The sequence below is a fragment of the Brassica rapa genome, chromosome A04, assembly GCF_000309985.2.
Source record: "Brassica rapa cultivar Chiifu-401-42 chromosome A04, CAAS_Brap_v3.01, whole genome shotgun sequence".
NCBI lineage: Eukaryota > Viridiplantae > Streptophyta > Magnoliopsida > Brassicales > Brassicaceae > Brassica > Brassica rapa.
The window spans coordinates 18,659,770-18,681,937 of NC_024798.2; the positions used below are offsets into that span (position 1 = coordinate 18,659,770).

At 33.6% G+C, this 22,168-nt stretch overlaps 4 protein-coding genes across 7 annotated transcripts; 1 reads left to right on the forward strand and 3 right to left on the reverse strand.

Annotated features, from left to right (window-relative positions):
• Positions 1 to 650: 650 nt before the first annotated feature.
• On the reverse strand, positions 651 to 2,594 carry LOC103865563 (probable xyloglucan endotransglucosylase/hydrolase protein 32). Its single transcript, XM_009143364.3, has 4 exons — positions 2,285 to 2,594; positions 2,073 to 2,173; positions 1,781 to 1,998; positions 651 to 1,203 (listed from the first exon to the last, which is right to left on the reverse strand). The coding sequence occupies exons 1-4, from the start codon at positions 2,496 to 2,498 to the stop codon at positions 837 to 839; spliced, it is 900 nt and encodes a 299-aa protein (XP_009141612.1). The 5' UTR covers positions 2,499 to 2,594; the 3' UTR covers positions 651 to 836.
• Positions 2,595 to 4,777: 2,183 nt separating this feature from the next.
• LOC103865564 (S-adenosylmethionine synthase 3) lies at positions 4,778 to 7,345 on the reverse strand. Its single transcript, XM_009143366.3, has 2 exons — positions 7,127 to 7,345; positions 4,778 to 6,218 (listed from the first exon to the last, which is right to left on the reverse strand). The coding sequence occupies exon 2, from the start codon at positions 6,214 to 6,216 to the stop codon at positions 5,044 to 5,046; it is 1,173 nt and encodes a 390-aa protein (XP_009141614.1). The 5' UTR covers positions 6,217 to 6,218; positions 7,127 to 7,345; the 3' UTR covers positions 4,778 to 5,043.
• A 2,613-nt stretch (positions 7,346 to 9,958) lies between these two features.
• On the forward strand, positions 9,959 to 12,656 carry LOC103865565 (transcription factor RAX2). The gene is made up of 3 exons (XM_009143367.2): positions 9,959 to 11,208; positions 11,344 to 11,473; positions 11,880 to 12,656. Exons 1-3 carry the CDS (start codon positions 11,073 to 11,075, stop codon positions 12,484 to 12,486), a joined length of 873 nt encoding a protein of 290 aa, XP_009141615.1. The 5' UTR covers positions 9,959 to 11,072; the 3' UTR covers positions 12,487 to 12,656.
• Positions 12,657 to 14,008: 1,352 nt separating this feature from the next.
• LOC103865566 lies at positions 14,009 to 15,364 on the reverse strand. Of its 4 annotated transcripts, none has more exons than XM_009143369.3 (5): positions 15,084 to 15,354; positions 14,884 to 14,984; positions 14,607 to 14,711; positions 14,426 to 14,527; positions 14,009 to 14,340 (listed from the first exon to the last, which is right to left on the reverse strand). In XM_009143369.3, the coding sequence occupies exons 1-5, from the start codon at positions 15,277 to 15,279 to the stop codon at positions 14,170 to 14,172; spliced, it is 675 nt and encodes a 224-aa protein (XP_009141617.1). In that variant the 5' UTR covers positions 15,280 to 15,354; the 3' UTR covers positions 14,009 to 14,169. The 4 variants fall into 4 exon arrangements, with proteins under 4 accessions (XP_009141617.1, XP_009141616.1, XP_033146367.1 ...); XM_009143368.3 differs by having other exon boundaries at positions 14,607 to 14,714; positions 15,084 to 15,351; XM_033290476.1 differs by having other exon boundaries at positions 14,052 to 14,340; positions 15,093 to 15,364.
• Between the last annotated feature and the right edge of the window lie 6,804 nt (positions 15,365 to 22,168).

A 22,168-nucleotide genomic window follows, 5' to 3' on the forward strand; every position in this document is an offset into this window, starting at 1 on the left:
GATTCCTTAGATTTATCTCAGGCAGGGATATACATTGAGTTCCCATGATTTATAAGGTTGATAAAGGCCCAAGATATTAACAAAAACTAAAAATAGAAACTAAAAACGTTTAGAAAGTCCTACCTGCCGGATTCGAACGACTTATCTGCAATACAATATATTCAAACATGAAGAGGAGGCAATTCAAAAGATTGACTGAAGAGAACTTAGGGCCTTAGATACCAGAAGAGAACATGATAAGTACTCGTCAAAAACACTAACGAAAGGACTTAAGATCAATATCTAGATCTGAAGATTGAAAACCAAAGCTAACCGAACAAATGACTATACATGCAAAATATAGAATAACTAGAAAGCAAAAAGCAAGAGACCGACCGATGTCGTGACTGAGAAAACCCACGGACGTAGGTGGTTGGAATCACAAAAAGAAGCTTGACGAGGAAATGAACAGAGGGGAGAAAAATATTTTTAATGGAAAGAATCTATTATCCAAAAAATTGAATTGATAAAGTATATTTTTTCATCTTGATCAGTTGCAATCATACTTGTCATTATGGTCCTGACATTTACTTCTTTGAAATGCATTTATAACTATGTCGTTTGTTTCCATTGTTATTGTGTTTATGAGACATAGTTGGCCAACCGTACGGTATTGTAAACATATACGCATATAAGACAAGATGATAAGCAAAAAAGAAAGGAAAATTTATTTTTCGTGAAAAAGAAAACCACATTATCATATATAATTTAAAACTCCCAAAAATTTCCCAAGATTGTTGTGGTGTTTTCTTGATGAAATTAAAATTTTCAAACGTTGGACTTTCAGATTATTTTTCCTAACGCAAACATTCAGGCGTTAGAGAATGGTCACGCTTATAATCTTTACAATAATTGTATATCATATTATGTGTTTGCACCCATCTCATTGCTTGGTATTGGTTTCGGGTTAAGCCGCCAGAACGGTATGGCGAAGCGGACACTGGATGGCATCGTGCTGGTGAGTAAGCGGTGCAACCGATGGCTTTGAAATTAGTGTATTTGGCAGCAAAAGGTTGGTATTTATAGTCAGCTTTGTATTTACCATCTTCAGTTGCCCAAGAAGAAGCATCCCATATGGAACCATAAAGCCACATTGGTCTCAAAGGAAATGTAGCTGCACTCTTTTTTGGGTATCTTCTTATGGGAATATCATCCACCAAAAATCTGAAATTGCAAATGAAGAAAATAACAGCTTTAGTTTGAATATTCAACATTAGTTGGAATCTTCCACTGATGTAAAAAATGTGAGATCTATTTATAAAATATGTAAAATGCTTAAAATGGTTGGTAGATTATGTATGTCCCATTGATGTGGTCGCACCTCATAGGCGAAACCGCGTAAAGGACTCATACTTGGTTAGAGAAACTAAAAAGTTTGTATGGCTGACACTTTGGTTATGCTTATGCCTAGAAATGAATAACATGTGAAATCATTAATTATTTATACACAACAAAAAGAAAATCAAGTTTAATTGTCCACCGTCGAAGTGTCGTTGTCTTTTCTTGTTTGTCTCTAATTATATCTCTCATTGCACGAATAATGCAACCCTACGGAAGATCTTTTTAAAATTCCCTTTTTTGTTTACTATATAGCTATAGATATCCACCTAGATCCGCCGGACAGAAAATAATTATAGACCACGAAGCCTATTCATAACGACGCTAGTTGTTAAGATTTAGATTGAACAAAACAATCTTAAATCTAATTGTGTATAAGACAATAAAGCAGAAGAAAGCTTACATGATTTCTCTAGGGTTCCAAAGAATAGCATAGTGGTGAAACCCCGAAGTTGGATCAAACCACAAGCGAAACTTCATCTCACGACCAATGATTTTGCCATCACCACTTCCTCTAATGTACACATTTGTCTGAAGTGTGTATGGTTTCCCAAATGTTGTCCCCAAAAATTCAATGTCCACTTCATCATGGAATCCTGGATGTGCCTCTTGATTTGACAGCTGCAATATGTAATTTAATTAAGCTCACTAAATGTTACTAAAAGTACTTAGCTAAGAGAGTTTCTAGCTCTCACATAGAGAGATGTGATGACTCCAGCAGTGTAGCCAGGTTGGAGCTTTATGGAAGCTCCAAAATAGCCTGATCTGAATGGCTTCACTGACTTAAATCCACTTCCTATAGTTACAACCCCCAAATCCAGTTTTAATAGATAAAAAACATATAAGGTGCAAATCAATTTTCAGATACGCACTTGAGAAAATGAGAAGCAGAGTGTTGAATAAGTACCTGAGGTTCTATCGAGCCAGATGGTGAGGCCATTTTGGTCCGTTCTCTGATGCTGAGGACCCCAAAGATTCTTAAAACCTTTGTAGAAGCTCAAGGAGCCAACCTTGGAGCTTGGCCAGTAACCAGGTGATGGTGGCCAATAGGCATTTACTGAGGATCCTAATAACACCAAAAATTGGAAGACTGGGAGAAGAGAGATCAGAGAGTTACCCATTTTTTCGGTTTCTCTTCTTTTGTGTGAAGTGGAGAGAAGAAGAGTGGAGTATATAAATGCAGAGTGAACGAGAGAAAGATGCTGTGGGGGGGGGGGGGGGGGGGGGGGGGTAGATGGACATGATTTTTCAAATATTATAAGCGTTTATGAGGGGAAATGGAAATGGAATGGGTCCTCACTATTTGGACCCATTCACAAAAATACATAATGAAAATGGGTGGTCCACTCACCAAAAACTCTTAAACGGTCTAAAATATATAACATCACTAGCAGTCTAGCATCCATTATAACGTTGCTCTCGTGAGATACACTTACATGCTATAAATTTAGGGAAAATCGTAGGTTAAGATAACATTCACAAAAAAATGACCGATGCGAGGACAAGTGGTTTCAACACCGACTGAGATGGCTTACTACAAACATGCGTAGATACCTCTCCGTCTCATAATCTTCGAAATCGACCATTAACTTCATCTCTTTTTGTTTCTTTTTCTATTACTCTTTGGATATGATAGCAATATATATTACAAGATAAAGTGATGTTATTTTGTTAAAGAGGATGAAGTGATGTTGCGGAAAGCTATTAGGACTTAGGGTTAATGCCTAAGGAGAAGAAAAGTTGATTGAATCCCCAATATTCGTAAATAGAAAGGATTTGTGGAACAAGTTGTGGGCATAGTGCGATAGTAATTAAAAAAAACAATTGTTATGATAGAGCCACGGAAAACGTAGATGCGTGCATGTGTATAATTAAGTGCATTCATTGGATATGCTCTATAAGCAAAGTTACATTATTGTACTTGCCAAAAATATAAATAAGGATCCTACTGGTAATAAAAAACGGTACAAATTTGTTAACGGCACAAAATCACTGTAAAAGATGGATATACAAGGAAAAGCAGTGGTAAAATTAGTGGTATGAAAGAGAAAAAAGGGAGTTAAATTTACCCTCTAGAGTGTCAGTATTCTTCATTTCTCTATTCTTTCCACTTACTTTGCCTCAATGGGTTTTTTACTCTATAAAGTTGAATCTATTGTCGACACAAAATGTACGGGGACTGTTGGTAAATAACTATTTTGTTTTTGAATGTCGTGAAACTTTTTAGAGTTTTTTGAATTTGTTATAAATATATTTTTTGTTCAAAGTTATAAATATATTTATATTTATTTATGTCTCTTTTCATTTGTTTACTAATCATAAATATTTGAAAACTAACTGCACAAGGGTGGTCTAGTGGTAGTGGTATAGTGATTAGAGGGTTTTGAAAAATTAAATTATCCGAGTTCAGAGCAAACTCAAAACAATAAATATACGTGTCTATGCGGATATAATATCATCACTTAAATATTCAAAAAATAATTCATGTCGACCGTAATTCTCTTTGGAAATTAGTATGAAAAACATGTAAAATGATTTAACCAAAAAAGGGAAATAAATTTTCACTATTTTGTCGGTAACGGTGATATGAGTCTTTATAATCGACCGTTGCAGGACCCATATAACCGACAAAATTTTCATTAATTAGTTAGCCATTTTAATTTTTGTGAACAAAAATAACTTCATTATAATGCGCATAATTTGATTATACTAATGTCGTTATGATGAAGGAATGAAGGACGGGAAGTAAATCTCAAAAGATCTTCATTTGGCTTTTAGATTAACGGTGACTCATGAAGATGATCAAGAAGGTGACTCATGAGTTGCAGTTTCTTGTTATCCTCAACATCAAGTTCTCAGCATCACTTGAAGTAACTGCATTTTGGGCTACAAAAGCAGTCCACTTGTCTAAATTCTCTGCTATGTCCTTTAAACACATAAATCTAAAGCACCTTAACTTCATTTATCAATGCATACACCCTTATTTCCTACATATTGCAAGCCTTGGAGCAAGAATATATCACAAATAAAGAGAGTTAGCATTGTAAGTTAATGCTCTGCTTATTAGATGATACACGCACTATCTGGAGCAAAGTAGATGACATGTATGAAGCTGGAGAAGAGACGTTCTGATACTATATTCTTTCTTTTTTTTAATGATTAGGAAGGCCCCATACATCTTCATGTGGTGAAGTTCAAACCATGTTAAATTAACTCTCTTTAGAAGAGCAGATCCCTCCCAACTGGAATCGAACATGTGATGCGACCTCTTACACTTTTACTAGGTGGTCCAAGAGTTTTGATCAAAAAAAAAAAAGTCACTAACTATACCAAACTCTTCATTGGGCTTCTCTTCATTTCAGGTTCTCTGTTTTTTTTTTTAAGTTTAAAGATTGTTCAGTTTGAATATAACGATAATATTTAAGACCACAACGATGTGTTTCTTGACAATCAAAATTACAATACAAGAGGTTAAGAAGAAGAAAAAAAGCCAGAAAATAAAAACATGAAACTCCAGTGGCAGCAAAAACAAAATGTGAAAGTATGGGATTATTCAAATCTTTTGCAATAATAATAGTTTAATGATAAGTTCCCAGTAGTAGTAGTGGGAGAGAGAGAGTCTCCCACCACCTCAGTTCTTGCAACTGCCAACTCTTTTGTTTTGTCTTAGGCCTTTGGCTTGAGTGGCTTCACCACCTCCCAAGTGAAGTCAGGATCTTCACGCCCAAAATGACCATACGCCGCCGTTTTTTGGAACCTGAAGTTACCTCCTCTCTTCAAATCAAGGTTAATAGCCATCATCCCAGGCCTAAAGTCAAAGGCCTCCTTAATCAACACAAGGATATCCTTATCCGGGATAGTCCCTGTCTTGTACGTGTCAACAAACACCGAGAGCGGCTCAGGCACACCGATAGCGTACGACACCTGGACAATGCAGCGGCGGGCCAGCCCCGCCGCAACCACGCTCTTCGCAGCCTGCCTAACGATGTAAGCACCGCTTCTATCAACCTTGGTCGGATCTTTCCCCGAGAAAGCACCACCACCGTGAGCACCCCAACCACCGTAAGTGTCGATGATGATCTTCCTCCCGGTGAGTCCAGCGTCACCGTGAGGCCCACCGATGACAAACCGACCAGACGGGTTGAGATGGAAGATGGTCTTGTCGTCAAGGTACTTAGCGGGAATCACCGGCTTGATCACATGCTGCTTCAAGTCCTTAGCGATCTCGTCGTTGGTAACGGTCTCATCATGCTGAGTCGAGATGAGAACCGTGTGGACACGGATAGGAATCATGGCACCACCATCGTTTTTGTACTCGACAGTGACCTGCGTCTTACCATCAGGTCTCAACCAGGGACAAGTCTTGTTCTTCCTCACTTCGGTAAGCTTCGCGCCGAGCTTGGTGGCAAGCACATGAGTCAACGGCATAAGCTCAGGAGTCTCATCCGTAGCGTAACCGAACATGTGTCCCTGATCACCGGCCCCGATGTCCTCAGGCTTCTTGGTCAAATGACCGTGAACTCCCTGAGCGATGTCGGGGCTCTGCTGCTCGATGTTGACCAGGACGTTGCACTTGTCTGCGTCCAGGCCAACGTCGGCCGAGACGAAACCGATCTCCCTGCAGGTGGCTCTGACGATTTTTTCGTAGTCTACTTTAGCGGAGGTCGTGATCTCGCCGAAGACCATGACCATGTTGGTCTTGGTGCACGTCTCGCATGCTACTTTGCTTTCGGGGTCTTGTTCGAGGCATGCGTCGAGGATGGCGTCGGAGACTTGGTCGCAGAGCTTGTCGGGGTGTCCCTCGTTGACTGATTCGGAGGTGAATAGGAACGTTTCCATTTCTGTAGATTGGAAAACAGAAAATATATTTATTGGTTTCAAATGTAAACGAAGAGGACGCATAATTTTTTTTAAACAAATCGAGATTTTAAAGTTTCTGATGTTTTTTAACTAATGTTCAATAATATTTATATATTTCATACTTATATTAGATATTATAATTTTTGGTGTCCCATTATAAAACTATTTTGATGAATTACAAAAATTAAACATACAAAAATAATAAATTAGATAAATTGATAAATTTGCACTAACATTATTGTTTGTTAAACAGATTTGGACCAATTTTACTCGATTTAGAACAATATTAAACCGATTTGAACTGATAAATCAGATTTTTTAAAAATCATTTCTTCTAGAACATTGTTGTTAACTGTTTTAAGTGAAGTTTAACGACTAGATATTTTGGATATCAGATATTATCCTATCTAAATCGAAATTCAAACTAGAATCCAAAAATATCTGAATTAATTAAATAATTTATATATATTAGAGCCTTTTTAGAGATGCTAATAGTTTTTACACCAGATTTTTTCCGGATAACTTGGTTAATTCTTTTATCAACTTTTTAAATAATTTATATAGTTTAATTTTCGACATATAATTTTAGATTTTTGGATGATTTTAGATATTAGATATAACTAGATACGAACAAAACTAGAAAAAGAACTAAACTGAACTCGATCCGAAAACTAATGAAACTATGATCAGTGTATTAAAAATCCGAAACATCCAATCCAAACTCGAACAGAACGCTCCTGCCTAATCAGATTTATCAATACAAAACCCAATGATTCCAAATCGTGAACGAGTGATTATCACAGAACATACAAAGCTACCAACACAGTGAACAGATCTAATAGAACAAAGAGCAACAATAGATTACAGAACTGAGTCGAAGAAAACAAACCTGTTAAACGAAGAAGTAGATGGGTTCGAGATTTAGAGAAGAACAAAGAGAAACGAGAGAGAGTAATGAGAGAAAGATATGAGATTTATTTATTGAGATAATAAAGAGTGAGTGAGAGGAGGAGATAAACTCGCCGCGTGAGGAGGAGTTCGACTCGCTCTGTATGTGTTTTGCCCGCTCTTATCGTGCTACCTTCACCTTCGGTTTATATTGTTGGCGAAGCTGCGATCACGTGTTTATTGGTGTACAGTAGTGAAATGATTTAGGGACGTTGATCTTGTGTTAAGAGAAATGGACGGTAAGATGTAGGTAACTACAGTGTCTCACCGACCCCCGTCGTTGGTGGTATGGGTGTGGTTGGTGAGATGAGCTACTCGATATCGACATCTACATCGCAATTGGATCCAGTGTAACTGCAAACCCGGATCCTTTAGATTTTTTTTTTTTAAATAACATGTTTTTTTTTGTCAACAAATAACATGTTAGTGATGTTTTTTTAAAACGTGTTAGTTGGTGATGGTGCTTATTCAAAAAAAAAAAAAAAAAGCTTACTACACATGCATGTTTCACGTTCTTTCCAAGCTTTGCCTCTCTCTATATATTAAAATATTATGGGTTTTTATACGAATAAAAGTAAAATGAAAACGAAAGAAAAATGATTGTGCTAGCAGCTGAAGAATAGATATGAGAAGAGATCTATAAATTGAGACCAAGCTGAAGTCCAAGAAGATCATGAACGAGGAAAACGGGACATGTTTGAAACAATATGAGTTTCTTGTTCCTGAAACTACATACAAATATTTATTGTTTTAAGATCTGCATAAGTGCTTTTTACCTCGAACAAAATTGGTAAGATTGCTTGAATCGTCAAGAGGGCAAGAGACCGATTGGATCCTGTGACAGCGTGCGGTCTACATTGCACAGACAAAGAAAAAATCATTAAACAGTGAGAGTTTAGAATGTACGGGAAATATACATTTCGAAACAATTGAAACTAAACGCTCTTTGAATAACAAAAAAAACAATGGTTATTATAGCCAGACGGACTAATAAGTTTAAAAAATGTCTAACAATGTCATCTGAATAACGTATCCGGAAGCCTTAGTATGTTCCATAGCAACCCATAGCAAAAAGAACCACTGCCTTGCCTGAGAGAAAACAAGTGGCAAGTCCACGACCATCACATACAAAGTATAGATGAATGTTCATAAGCAAAACAAGAATATAAGACTATCCGCAGCACCAGGAGTACAGGACATATATATATGTCTAAAGGAACACATTGTTTGCACATGAGGCAACCAATTTTTAAAAAGCATGAACATTGGTATGGATGACGAAGGTACCATGTTCCCTAGATTGCCCCAATGAACAGGCTAATCAGGTAATTCAAGGACTTTACAATCTCCACAAAGGGTTCAATAATAGATCTTACAGTTGCAGCTGCCACAAAAGAGATGAATATTAGCATAACCATGTTTCTTGTGGTCCAAGTGTTAACTAGGTAAATATCGGAGACTAACGATTTGGAATGACATAAACATTTATCATAAAGCCACAATCGCAAAAACTTTCACTAATGGTCACTTAAGCTCATACGTTGGACCTGAGAAGTTGTAATTGTGTAGGGAGAGAAGCAATGTGGAGGAGAGGGCAGAGACTGATAACATTCTAGTAATGTATATAAAGTTGCTTTTATAATATACCTTTGTATTGTTCTTTAGTCAATAAAAAGTAATAGGACTAGTATTTTAAGTACATTGTTTATCCTCTATGTATAATATACGGATTGAATGCTAGTATTTACCAGATAGTTACATTACATGTAAATAATTCATAATTGTAAGGGTTAACACTTAACATCTTAAAGAGATTTTCCATTACAAGTCTGCATTCACAAGATTGGTAGGCACTTATTTGAGTGGAACATTATGATAGAGGCCTATTATATGTTACTAAAAGACCTCTTTATCAATTATTGATCCATTTAATAAAATCTTAATATAGATAGATTTCGACCTTTCGATATAACCATGAAGTCACTGAGAAATGTCTTCGGGTAGAGACTCCATCGCAACAATTAGGTTAGTAATTTTAGTGTGTATATTATATATAAAAGAATTCGTTGCAATGCTTTTAATTTAAATTAGTTAATTACAACTGGATCAGTCTACTGTTATAATATATTCATATAAGTTATAACCGTGTTATAGAGCTAAAAAACATACAATTCACAAGTTGAAAACTAATATCACACATCCATTTCGTGGCTAGCAATGAAGGCTAGCTAAGTAGACAGCAAGCAACTGCTATTAGGTATATGAACTGTGTTACTATTAAGTTAGTGGTTGTGATCAGTCCTAAGCGAGTTTACTGGCTTGAGAAGTAAAGTGAGTGTGTAGCTATGTAAAATAAGAAATGAGTGTAGACTGATCCACTTGTAATTAACTAATCTAAAACCCTTAAATATTGTTTTGAAAATTAAAGTGGCACACCAACTTAACAACTTAAACCGCTGGCCCATCAAAATTAAGAAAAAATGTCGCCACTGAATCTGTGTAATTACAGAACACACAAGCATGCCTACTAACAGAAATACACGTGTCTTTATGTGAAATTAATACTCCCTCCGTTTTTTAATATAAGTCGTTTTAAAGCTATGCACGTAGATTAAGAAAACCATTAATTTCTTATATTTTCTAAACAAAAACATCATTAATTATTTACCTAATCACAATTCAACCAATAGAAAAATATAAGATATATTATCATTGGTCATACAACATTAATTATTAATAAATTTTACATAGAAAACCGAAAACGACATATAATTTGGAACAAAAAAGTTTCTCTAAAACGACTTATAATAAAAAACGGAGGGAGTAAATGCTTAATGTATTATACATATATTCCTCCCATAAGAATAATATGTCATTGTGGTGCCTCGCGTTCAATCACTTTGACAAAGTCTTATGGGAAATGACTTAGTCAAACATTTCACTTGTCTTTTGGAAATTAAGTACAGGGTCACAGTCATGCTTTCTCTACTTTTTGGTTTAATGTCAACTTCTCTTTTATTTTATCTTGTTATTTTCTTATCACTAGTCTTTGAACAATTATTTCCTGCTTATTGGTGTACAGTGTGCCAAGAAAATTAATACATGAAAATGGTTGACTATAAAATCTGCATACACGCACCATTTTCATATATAATAGTATATCTTACCAGACTTTCAGATACCATATATATATTTGATTACTGTTTGAATATGTAATACTTTATATCAAACAAAGCCATCCTGTATCTATTAGTTATTTAGTTCATATATCCATTAATTATTACTAATCTTAAATTTGCAAAAGCAAAGCTGAAAATCATGTTGTTTCTGGTTGGTTTGATTCGGTTTAATTCAATGCTGACCAATTTTAAAAGGTTGATTGGTATCTTCCAAAGACAAACACGTACATTCAATCGAAATGGGGACGTCAAAGGAAACTTTAAACCATTGTCCAATTGTTTTCTTCTACGAACCATTTTTCCAACTTCTTAAAATAAATACAGAATTATTAATTTCGTTTTCAAGAATCGTTTTTTATTTCTCCACTTTCACAACTTAGACCAGCTGTTATTGTTTTGCTTTGGTGATCAAAATGCATGCATATAAGTACATTGTTTATTTCTCTGCCTATGTATATATTATAGTAATGAAGGTACTCCACATGGGAAGAGGAGGAAAAGGCATAATGGGAAGAAAATAGAAATTAGGTTTTTCATTGACTTGGGCGTTTCCAATACTTTTAGCAATAAATATATGTCTCACTCTTTGATAATTATAGAACCAGAAAACACTTTTCTTTCTCTTCTTCCCTCTTCAAAATACAAAACAAAGATCCCTCAAGAATAAAACATAGATTAGCTAAGGACCAGTTGAGAGATCAGGGAGAGATGGGGAGGGCTCCATGTTGTGACAAAGCAAATGTGAAGAGAGGTCCATGGTCTCCTGATGAAGATGCAACGCTTAAAGATTACATAGAGAAACAAGGCACTGGTGGCAATTGGATTGCTCTCCCTCAGAAAGCAGGTATTTTTATATCTCATGATTCGAAAGGGTTAATTTCTTGTTTTTTCTATTCTTTTTTTGGTGTGTTTCTTTGGATATTTTATTTACCTTTTTGATGGGTCTTGGTTCATTTTCTTAATTTATTGATGAATAAAGGTTTAAGGAGATGTGGGAAGAGTTGCAGACTGAGATGGTTGAACTATTTGAGACCCAACTTAAGACATGGAGATTTCACTGAGGAAGAAGACAAGATCATCTGCAGCCTCTTTGCCTCCATTGGAAGCAGGTTAAGAGTCTAGCTTCAATTCTAATACTAAAACTGATATTATTCCGATATCTATTTTTTTTTCTTGGTGTATATACCTGATTTTAAAGATGTTAAAAGTTAACTCTTGTTTAAATCATGGAAAAAATGTAGAAAGTGGGTATCAAAAAATAAGAGACTTTGCATGTTTCAAGGACGTTTCGATCTCTCTTCTTTTTTTTAATAAAAAGTTATTGATTTTAGCTTTTGCATATCCACCTTTTGTGCAGTATAATTGCCTTCTTTTGAGGGTATATTCTTTAGCTCATAGTTTAGGAAAATAAATGGAGCAAATTTACTTTGACAACTACTGAAGAATTAAGCTTAAAAGTTTATTTATTTATTTTACTATTGTGGTTAAATAGAGTAAATCATTTTGAAAATGCAGGTGGTCAGTGATAGCAGCTCACTTGCATGGTAGAACTGATAATGACATCAAGAACTATTGGAACACTAAGCTCAAGAAGAAGATCATTGCCACTATGGCTCTTCCACCACCTCATCACCTCCTAGCCATTGCTTCATCATCATCATCACCATCATCTTCGTCACAATACAACATGATCAATAGTTTTCCTTATTATAACCCTTCAGCATGTACAAACGAGCTGATCACACCTAATCAGGGGATGATGACAATGATGGACCAACAACAACACCTATTATATCAAGAAGACATGGGCAATTTGGGGAACTCTCCAAGTAGCAACAAACTCATAATGAGCCATCAAGAAGACAGCCCGAAGCAAAGTGCAAGCAAGGGAATAATGTTGTTGAGTGATGTAAGAAGTGGGTCATCAAGTACAACAAGTACAGTAGCAAGAGTAAAGAGTAAACATCATGATTATCATCATGAAGAGGAGGTCAGATCAATGGAAGATTATGGAATGGATGAGATCAAGCAATTGATAAGTAGTAATTGTACGAGTAGTAGTAGCAATAGCTTGTGGTTTGATGAAAACAAGACAGAGGATAAGTTCATGATGTACTATTGATATCTCTCACCAACTTTGTTTCAGTCTTCTTATCCTCTCTTTTTTCTCCACTACAAAATAGTTATTACCAACTTACTTTTTAAGAGGAGTTTAAACATTTTATTCATTATCTCAATGTAACATATTTTCTGTTGATCACATCAATTTCTAAATGTTTCATGTTAAATATTTTTCTCGTTGTCCTACTTATTCTTCAAAAATATTTAAAGTATAGCAGCTTTAAATTTTCTTATAAAACTGAACTCCTAATGAGCCAAATTAAAAATTGATTTAAAACAGAAGTTTGACAGAAACAAGAATGAACAACAATTGGGAAAATAGGATTCTTTGTCAGTCGTACTTGGTTCATCACCACCAAAGTACTATTATCATCATCGTTAACTCAAGGGATGTCAGTGTCAGACTCAAGGTTGGTTCCAGAAAGATGAATTAACAGTAACTCTACATAAGTCAAATTGTTTGCTTACCAAATAGCTACCTTTACAGAATCAATAAAACAAATTTATTAAAATCACTTTTTCAAACATTGTAGCAAATAAGGCTGCTGCCCTTTACAAATAAATATCCACAACAAATCAAATATTAAGACCCTACAAATATAAACCTGTCTAATAATTTCCAATTTTCTTTAGCATACTAATTGACCAGAGAATGGTTGGAGCTACAATTAAATTACTAAGATCAGTTTTTGAACAAGTGCTATATATGACTATTGCCATGAACGTCTAATATGGCCAAATTTTGGGGAATTTGCTGACAAACAGCTAGCTTAACTCAACTAGTTGCATAAGACTATTTCTGCAAGTTAAAGTAAAAATCCTAGTAAATGCAAGAACTAGCTTTGTTACGGATATTTTTAACCTGTGATTTTTTGCAGTGATCATGTGTATTTTAGAATGTATAATAAGAGAGTTCAGGAAGAATGATCATTTTGACAATTTAAACAGAAATGCAATAACACTTTTTTTCTACAGCTTAATCTTGTTCAATATGTTCAAAGGTTTGGGCAAATTATCTGATATTCATTAGACCATCTCCAATGTATTTTGCTATTTTCACCTCTAAAATAGAGGAACTCTATAATAGAGGTGAGATATGGTCCAATGTATTCTCCTAAAATAGCAATCTCTAAAATATAGAGTAAAAAATAGAGGAATACTATTTCTTCCTCTATAAATAGAGGAAAAAATAGAGATATTTATTATAGAAGAAGAAATAGAGGTGGGTTGGAGCAATTTCACCTCTAAATGCTATTATAGAGGTGAAAATAGCAATATAGAGGAAAAAATAGAGATCTCTATTATAGAAGAAGAAATAGAGGTGGGTTGGAGCAATTTCACCTCTAAATACTATTATAGAGGTGAAAATAGCAATGAGTTGGAGATGTTCTAATGGATATATTTGGCGTTCAAAGTTCAAAATCATATTTGGAAAAACACTAAACCTGTTTTTAAAGCATTATCTAGTCTCTAGTTGGTGTCTAATTTATAATCATTTATAGTATAAGCTACCTTTTATTCAATTGATGAAAATAAAGATCTAAACCAGATTATCCCCATCAAATCTGTAGCTGAATACAATTAGGGAATTTATACCAAATGTAAAGGGTTCTGTACATTGAATGACTTATAAACACTTGAGACTTGTGAAGTTAGAGCACCATTATTCCAGAAATTTCATAATTCACAAGAAATCCCATTGCCAATAAACTTTGTCAACGATGCCTCCACCGGTTTTAACAGCAAGGTGAAGCCTCTCTGCAGTGGGAGGAACTCCCCAGAGATATGGAACCGCCACTGACATTTTTAACTTCTCTTGTAAACCCCCTTTGCTCTCTTTCTCTGCAGCAACAACCTTCAACGCAAAAGTAAAAGAGTTACTTAACACTTGAGTGAGAAAGAAAATGTTCAGAGAAAGAGAGAGGTTTCAACACACAAACCTCTCCACCATATTCTAAGACGGTGTCTTCAACAACATCACTAAGCATCTCAACGGAGCGACAGAATCCATAGATGCAGAGTCTTCTTCCCATATCAAGTCCCTGACATTTAAAAACAGTAGGATAAATAAATGCAAGTGTCTATAGTGTTTAACTAAAGAAGAAAGAATGTATTGCATACGTTTGTAGCTGCGATGTCGAAAAGAGCTCCAAGGCATAGTTCTTGAGCAGGATCCATGTAGGAACTTTCCTGGAACTTTGGATGTTTCTTGGACCTCCCATGTTTCTTCTGTCACAAAGCATATTTCTCAATTTCCACCAGAGAGGATTACATTATGAGAGAAAAAGAACATTTAAGAAAAAGTGCAGCACTGTAACTACTTCATCAATCAGTCATAGTCTCTACCTTTTGATTATCAAAGAAGCCAAAAGTTAACCAGGAAATGAAAAATGCATACATTAGATGATTTGATGCGACGAGGAACCATGTTGCCACCGATCTGAATTAGCCCATCAGAGGTGAAAAGTGTGATCCTTTCTTCATGAACCCATTCAATGGCTGTAAAAATATAAAAAACGCAACCGTTTTGAATCTACAGTGGTTTTGATTACAACAAGATCAAGAATAATCAAATAAGAAACAATGGATCAGCAGTACCGTTATTACCATCGGACCATGGGAAGAAAGCATCGTCATCGGAGAAGCTACCGTAATGCGATGCCTTAGCGGCGACTCTAGCCGAACGAGACGGACGAGCGGGAGAAAAAAGAGGTAATCTAGATGAAGACGCGGTGGTGTCAAAGACGCGAGAGATGGTGAGGTGGGAGAAGAGAAGCGCAGATGTCTCCGCCATAACCAGATAGAAGAATCAATCCACAGAAACAGAGCAGATGCGTGGTGAAACAGTAGAATAGAAAAGGAAGACCGAACATGTCTACGCCACATGTTTTTTTTTTTCTTACGACAATGCTGTCACGTGTCCATGTCTGAATCTTCTTCGGAAAAGTTTCATATAAACCCTCCTACTTTTAGTTATTTGTAAATTTACCCTTGACTTACAAAAAATTCTAGAATTACCCATTCAACTCATGAGATTATTTGTCTTGACAGTTTTTTCTTCTTTTATAAGATTGCAATTTGCAAATAAACGTATTTGTAGTCATTTACGACAAACTCACAACTTGTTAAACTATATCAGATGCTGGAAATGTCTTGTAAGAGTCATTAATCAATTCATACACCTATCTTTCTACATACAATCTTTGTAACTAACTCGTTGCGATTGTCCTTGCAAATGTTTTAACGTGTCCATTTTATGCACAGATACAATATAACAATCGTTGCGATCATACCGACGTATTTAATCCATGTGTCAACGCGATTACGCCTCTCAATAAGCCTGAGTACAGAGTTTGAGAGCCCCACGGTGTTCAGAACATCCAAAGCCTTACGCTGTGCCCTCTATGAATTCCAAAAAGACAATGTTAATGACATTGTTTCAGGTAAACCGCAGATCTTCTCCGCGCCGAAAGTAATCGAAAACATTACTCTCAAAATATGCTTTGTTAGGCCCATCTAGTGTTTATTGGGCCTGTAACTAACTTTTTGTTGCTGAATTCTAAAGATAAGCCCACCAAAATGATGATGAAAGTTTGTGTAGTTTAATTTCAAATCCAAAGCATATTATAAAAGGAAGTCGATATGATATTTAAGTGGTGATGATGGAAGTGGAATCCACACCACAATTTTCTATTTTTCACTTAAAACTTTTCGTTTTGTTGTCAAGATATATGTTTTACTTAGTGGAAGGTGTAGAATCCTATAAAAATGTGTACCGAAGAGGGGACAAAGTGGAAGAACTATTCTATAAGCTGCTCATGAATCATTTTTAGATAGACTAATACTTTTACCAAAAATTATCTCAACTCAAATTATTAGATATTTAACTGTACATCCTTTTAAATATTTCAATGATTAATATACACTTGTTTACATGAAAGAGAAACGATGAACTTTTTGAAGTTTCAATGATTCTGTTTGTGTGATCAAGGAAGCTCAATATTTACAAGTTGGGTACAAAGTTGTTTCACAAGAATAGTGAGATGGAAATTTAGAGGTCCGATTATGTTTCATGTTATTGAGTGGACTTCTCCGTTACTTTGTTCTTATCTGAAAATGAAGTAATGAAATTATCGCCAAAGAAAATATAATGTTTTTTCAAAGGAGTTTCCACACTATTTCATATTTACATTTCCAATAATCAAATGCAATAAACCGCTCTTCCAAATGTTTACAAAACGTTTATTAATAAATAAAATATACTTGAATAAGCATAATTAAGTATATAACTTAAAAAAAAGATTTAACCAAATATATAAAGATTATAAAATGTAAGTATATAGTTGAATAATTTTCAAAAACTAAAATTAACAAATAAATTTTAAAATATTTTACATTTTTAAATATCATATATTATAAAACGAAAAAAATAGTGTAATATGTAACTTTGGTAAAAGGTTGCGATTAGATCATTTTAGGCCATAAACATTTCGAGGTCTGATTAATTGTGTTTTCAACAATCAATCATTTCGATGTCCAACTAATTGTTTTTTTTCAGCAAAGTTACAACAGCTTCAAAATGAATAAAAGTGAAATAATTTCTTTTATAGGCTGTATACTTAAATTGAAACCTAGGCTGTCTTTGATTTTTTGTTCATTGTTACCTTTCCTATGACTTATATCACAAAACTCCCAGCCCTACCACATTTCACAATCACAAAAGTCATGTTCACATGCATGTGCGGGTCGATATCCCACATACAGATACCGTCAATCACAATTGTTACCCTACCTTTCCTCGGATGCACGGTCTCATACATCCATACTAATTTGTTAAACCCTCTACTTTGGAATAAATGATAGTAATACTTAAGTGGTGATTTCGTATATCAATCGTGTGAGTTATAAATGCATAGCTATTAAATCAGATAGCTTTTCACCTGTTTAAATTTTATGTTGGTTTATTAGCACTAATTCAAAACTCTTCATTGCGGGGATTATTAGTACTTGTCACTAATATGGGAGGATGAATAATGAATCCAACAAATCCGAACTACCTCTAACATTAATAAAATTGTGAATGAGTCATCATGACTCATGAGGATAATTAATGACATTAAGTAAATCTCATATCAAGTGTATATTAAAGTGTTGGGTGTAATAGATACTTTTCCGTAAATTAGTTGAGTGGTCTAATAAATTGATAAAACCCATCAGCAAGCAAACAAAAAAATGCCATCTAATGACCGTACAATCATACATACAATTAGGGATTTATCATGCACATAGAAACTTTCACGAAAGAGGAAAAAGATATAATCATTGACTGGAAATACAATTCACTCAAATAAAGTATCATTATACATATAGAAGAAATGAAAACATTCATCAAGCAAGCTAACCGTAGAAAACAAAAGATTAACAAAAAGAATTAACTACAAAATAAATTATATGTGTAATGTTGATTAGAGGATCTTTTCAATTGAAGAACCACATGATTGTATCATACTATATCATTGCTTGATAATTTTCATATTTACATTTGGATGATAACTTCTTTACATTTACAATATATATACTCCCATACATTTTTCATAAGAAAAAGATTCCAGATTTTTTACCAAAAAAAGTATTCCAGGTTTGTTTACAGATACATTATCATGATTAGGTAATTAACGGCTCGTTTAATTGAAGAGGTAGTTGATTGTAATAAAATATCATAACAGATTAACAAATGACATATGCAACTGTTACATTTTTAGCATTTTTTATCTGTGGTTTAAAATATAATGCCATATTTTCAAAGTATATCACATACTAAACTAATTTGAACCTAGGATAGAAAGTGGAGAAATAGGAACAAATTATTTTGCATAAAAAAAATAGAAACAAATGAAAAGAAAAGGTATTGACCATAAAAGCAAGTGGGTGACACATATATGATCAAACAAAACACAAATAAATTAGAAGTAACATGCTCACACATGCATCCCCACCCGAGTATGTAAGTTCTATATATTTAATGAAAAATGTATTCTACTATTAGTTTCAATGGAAATGAATTATATTATTTTACTTGAAATCATTTGCACAAGTTTAACGCCTAAGTATATACACTGTGTTTTTAATTTAGTAGTTAGTCTTTTTATTGGATGAAAATGTGCCAAATAATCCACTCTGGTCAGAAATTTAGTATTAACCGACCGTGAAGCAATTTAAGAGAATGGCTAAAAGCGTTGCTCAAAAAAAAAGAAAGAGAATGGCTAAAAGCCTAAAACGTTATTTCCGTGTAGTATTTTAAAAACTGATATTAAGTTTTTCTTGTCACCAAGTTTTTATTTTATTATTATAATATTTTTTTATATTGAAACTTTACTTACAAAGAAGGTCGTAATACAGCTAGTAAAAGAACTTCATAATTTTTTTAAAACATGTACAAACCTGACAATGAAGTTGGAGATTCGCAAAACCAAGATTCCTTAACCTTTACAATAATCGAAACAATCGTGCAGGCACTTACGAAAGTTCCAGCCCACTTAGCAGATAACGAATTAAGGATAAAAGCAAATTAAACTATAAAAATAGTGAGCCAAATATTAAGGGCAAATGCATATTATTGAATTAAAGTAAAAACGTATTATTGAAGTTTAAAAAGGCACGTGCGAAGTTGTGATGTGATTTGCGCTTTCGATTTTTGTGGAAAGCACAAATTAAACAAAAAACGCCTTCTTCTTTTCTGAAACTGAAAAACGTCTGAAAGGTTTGTAAATAAACCATTGTAACAAAAAAAAAAATCGATAAAAAAAAACCTTTGTAACAAATTTTTTTTTGATATACCTATAATTATGAAAATTTCCTTAGTTAGTTCCATATATATTAATTTATTTTTACTTAAAGATAGATTATACATTATATGGACTTTCCAGTTTTGCTTTCATGAAATTCTGTCGATTTATGTTTTCGTTTGTCGTCATATTGCTTTATATTTCCATCATAACTAATTTAATTTTATCATATGGGATTAATCCACTATCGAGATCTCACTAGAAGGATTCGCCACTTGTGAATATCTCTTACACCCTGTAGTCTTATGGGTTGATGCCACGGCGAAGCTGTCTCGATTGTACCATCTCGAAAGCAAATAATGCAATGTCTCAACTCTACCATCTACAAAGTCAACAATGCAATCTAGGGAATTTTTTTTTTTTTGCAGGGAAGAATCATATAAATCTACGGAAGAATTTCATAGTTAAGTTACTAACCACTTAGCTACATTTAAAATTTATACGAATTTTATTGTTTAGAAAATACCACAATTTTATATGATTCAGTTAAATACATTGATAATTTTACCGCGGTACGAAATACATGATCGATCACCTCCTGTCATTAGTCGGAAGGAATCCAAAACTCGAGTCAGGCAGTGTGGTAGCTAATCTACTCGGTAGCACTAATTATCTTTCTCCCGAGGCTGACCGAATTAGCCGATAGAGTTTATCAAAAAAAAAAATACACGATCATTTAACTACATGCAGAAAGTAGTTTTCCGTTTGTTAGGAAAAATACAGTTAAAAAAGTAGAGACATTTAGGTTTTTATAAAAGATTATCTTACTACATAATTAAAGACACGTTAAAATTTTTTTTTATCTTATATCTTTTCACATGATACCTGTCAAAGTTGAAGTACCCGCATTTGATAATGAACCAACATATCTGGAAACATAGATGAACCTTGCCTAATTAGTAAAAGATCAGTATGATCTTCCTAACACAGATGAAACTGACCTAATTACTAAAAGTGAAAGATGTCTTAGCGAATCATTACTTTTCCGCAGCTGTCTTCGTTATTGGTTCGACAATGCAATGTGAGATCTCTCATCTCATTATTTAGATTTAGCTAATTGTCAAAATAATTTTTTTACTTTTTCTAAGGTCTTACTTGCTCGATTTAGCTATTTATATTCAAAGTAGCTAACTTTTAGAAAATTTCTGCGATATTAAATATGTTTTCAAATACAGTACTTCCAGTTTATCAAACTTTTAGGTTAAGTACTTTTTGCGCTTTCTCCACATTTTTACAAATTAAATGGGATCTGAGTGTTTGTTAAATTTGAATTTTGAGAATTTCTTACACACTCTTGAATATATTACCAAACGCATTCATTACCTCTCTAAATTATTATATTCATTTTGCCTAAACATTATTGACTTTTAAATATTGATGAATAATACTACTTGGAATCATTTGACGAATGAAGAATATGTTGACTTCATGAATTTAAGGTTTTTCCCTCGAATACTGGTGTTTTAATCATCCTAACAAATTATGGAAGATAAACAATTGCGTGATCAAACATTTAATTAGTGTCACCATGTCCACCACTTTTAGTGAATGTACTCGAGCATCCGAGTATTTTTGTTTGTCTCTTATTCAATTCCACTATATAATACCATATGCAATGAATGCGTTTTATATTCAATCAAGAGTGTGTGATGATGTGCCGCCACTATTTTCTTTTAGTCACGCTGTGCGTTTTCCTTAAAAAATACAACAAAGATACGAAACTAGAAATTTATAATCCCTTTGTTTGGGGAGCGTACTGGACCACATAACATTATGTTATCATATAGATTTTTACTTTAACTATTGTTTACGAACTAAGCAAGAGCACATGATCTTCAGTTACTTATGCAGAATTAAAAGAAAAATGGCGAATGACCTTTTAGTCTTTCACTAGTAGAAGTGATATGATATATTCTCAAAATAAAATCTCTCCGTTTCAAAATATAAAATATTTTTAAGTAATGCATGATGTTTCATTTTAAATGTATTTTAATTTTATTGAAAGTTGTGCAATCAGTTAAAATTTACAAATTATTTATAATTAGTTGATTTACTTTAAATTTGTATTTGTAATGATATTTTAGATAAAATAACTTCATCGATCTTTGTGTTTTTGACTAAAACATTTTATATTTCGAAAGAGCGAGATAATTATGGCTAAATTATGTGTGTTGAAAAAATGGATCTTCAATCTAGTAGTAAAAAAAAGAAGACTATTCTTGCTTACATAGAACGTAGGTGTCAAATTTTCATAGGATTTCATATTCTATGTTCTTTGACATTTTCATAAACGGTCATCGCCTCGTTTGCTCCGTATTCATATTCATTATTTTAATTTTCATAGGATTTCATATCCTATGTAGAGTAAATCAACATTTTAAGTAAATATTTACTTTAAAAATACTCATAGGGATTAACATTTTAGGATGTTAGAGTTAATATGTTAGAGTAAATATTAATTTTAGGATGTCATAGGGAGTAAATATGTTAGAGTAAATTAAAATGTTAGAGTAAATTAACATGTTAGAGTAGATTAACATTTTAGGGATTAACATTTTAGGGATTAATATTTTAGGATGTCATAGGGAGTAAATATGTTAGAGTAAATTAACATGTTAGAGTAAATTAACATTTTAAGTAAATATTAAAATGTTAGGATTTCATATCCTCGTTTTCATAGGATTTATAGTGGAATGTAGAGTAAATTAACATTATAAGTAAATATTTACTTTAAGAATACTATTCAGTCACATTTTTATACATTTAAATTTTGTTCTTTTATAGCCCAGCCAAAATTTTAATTATTTTATCGATATATAAATTTTTGCTTTTTCAATC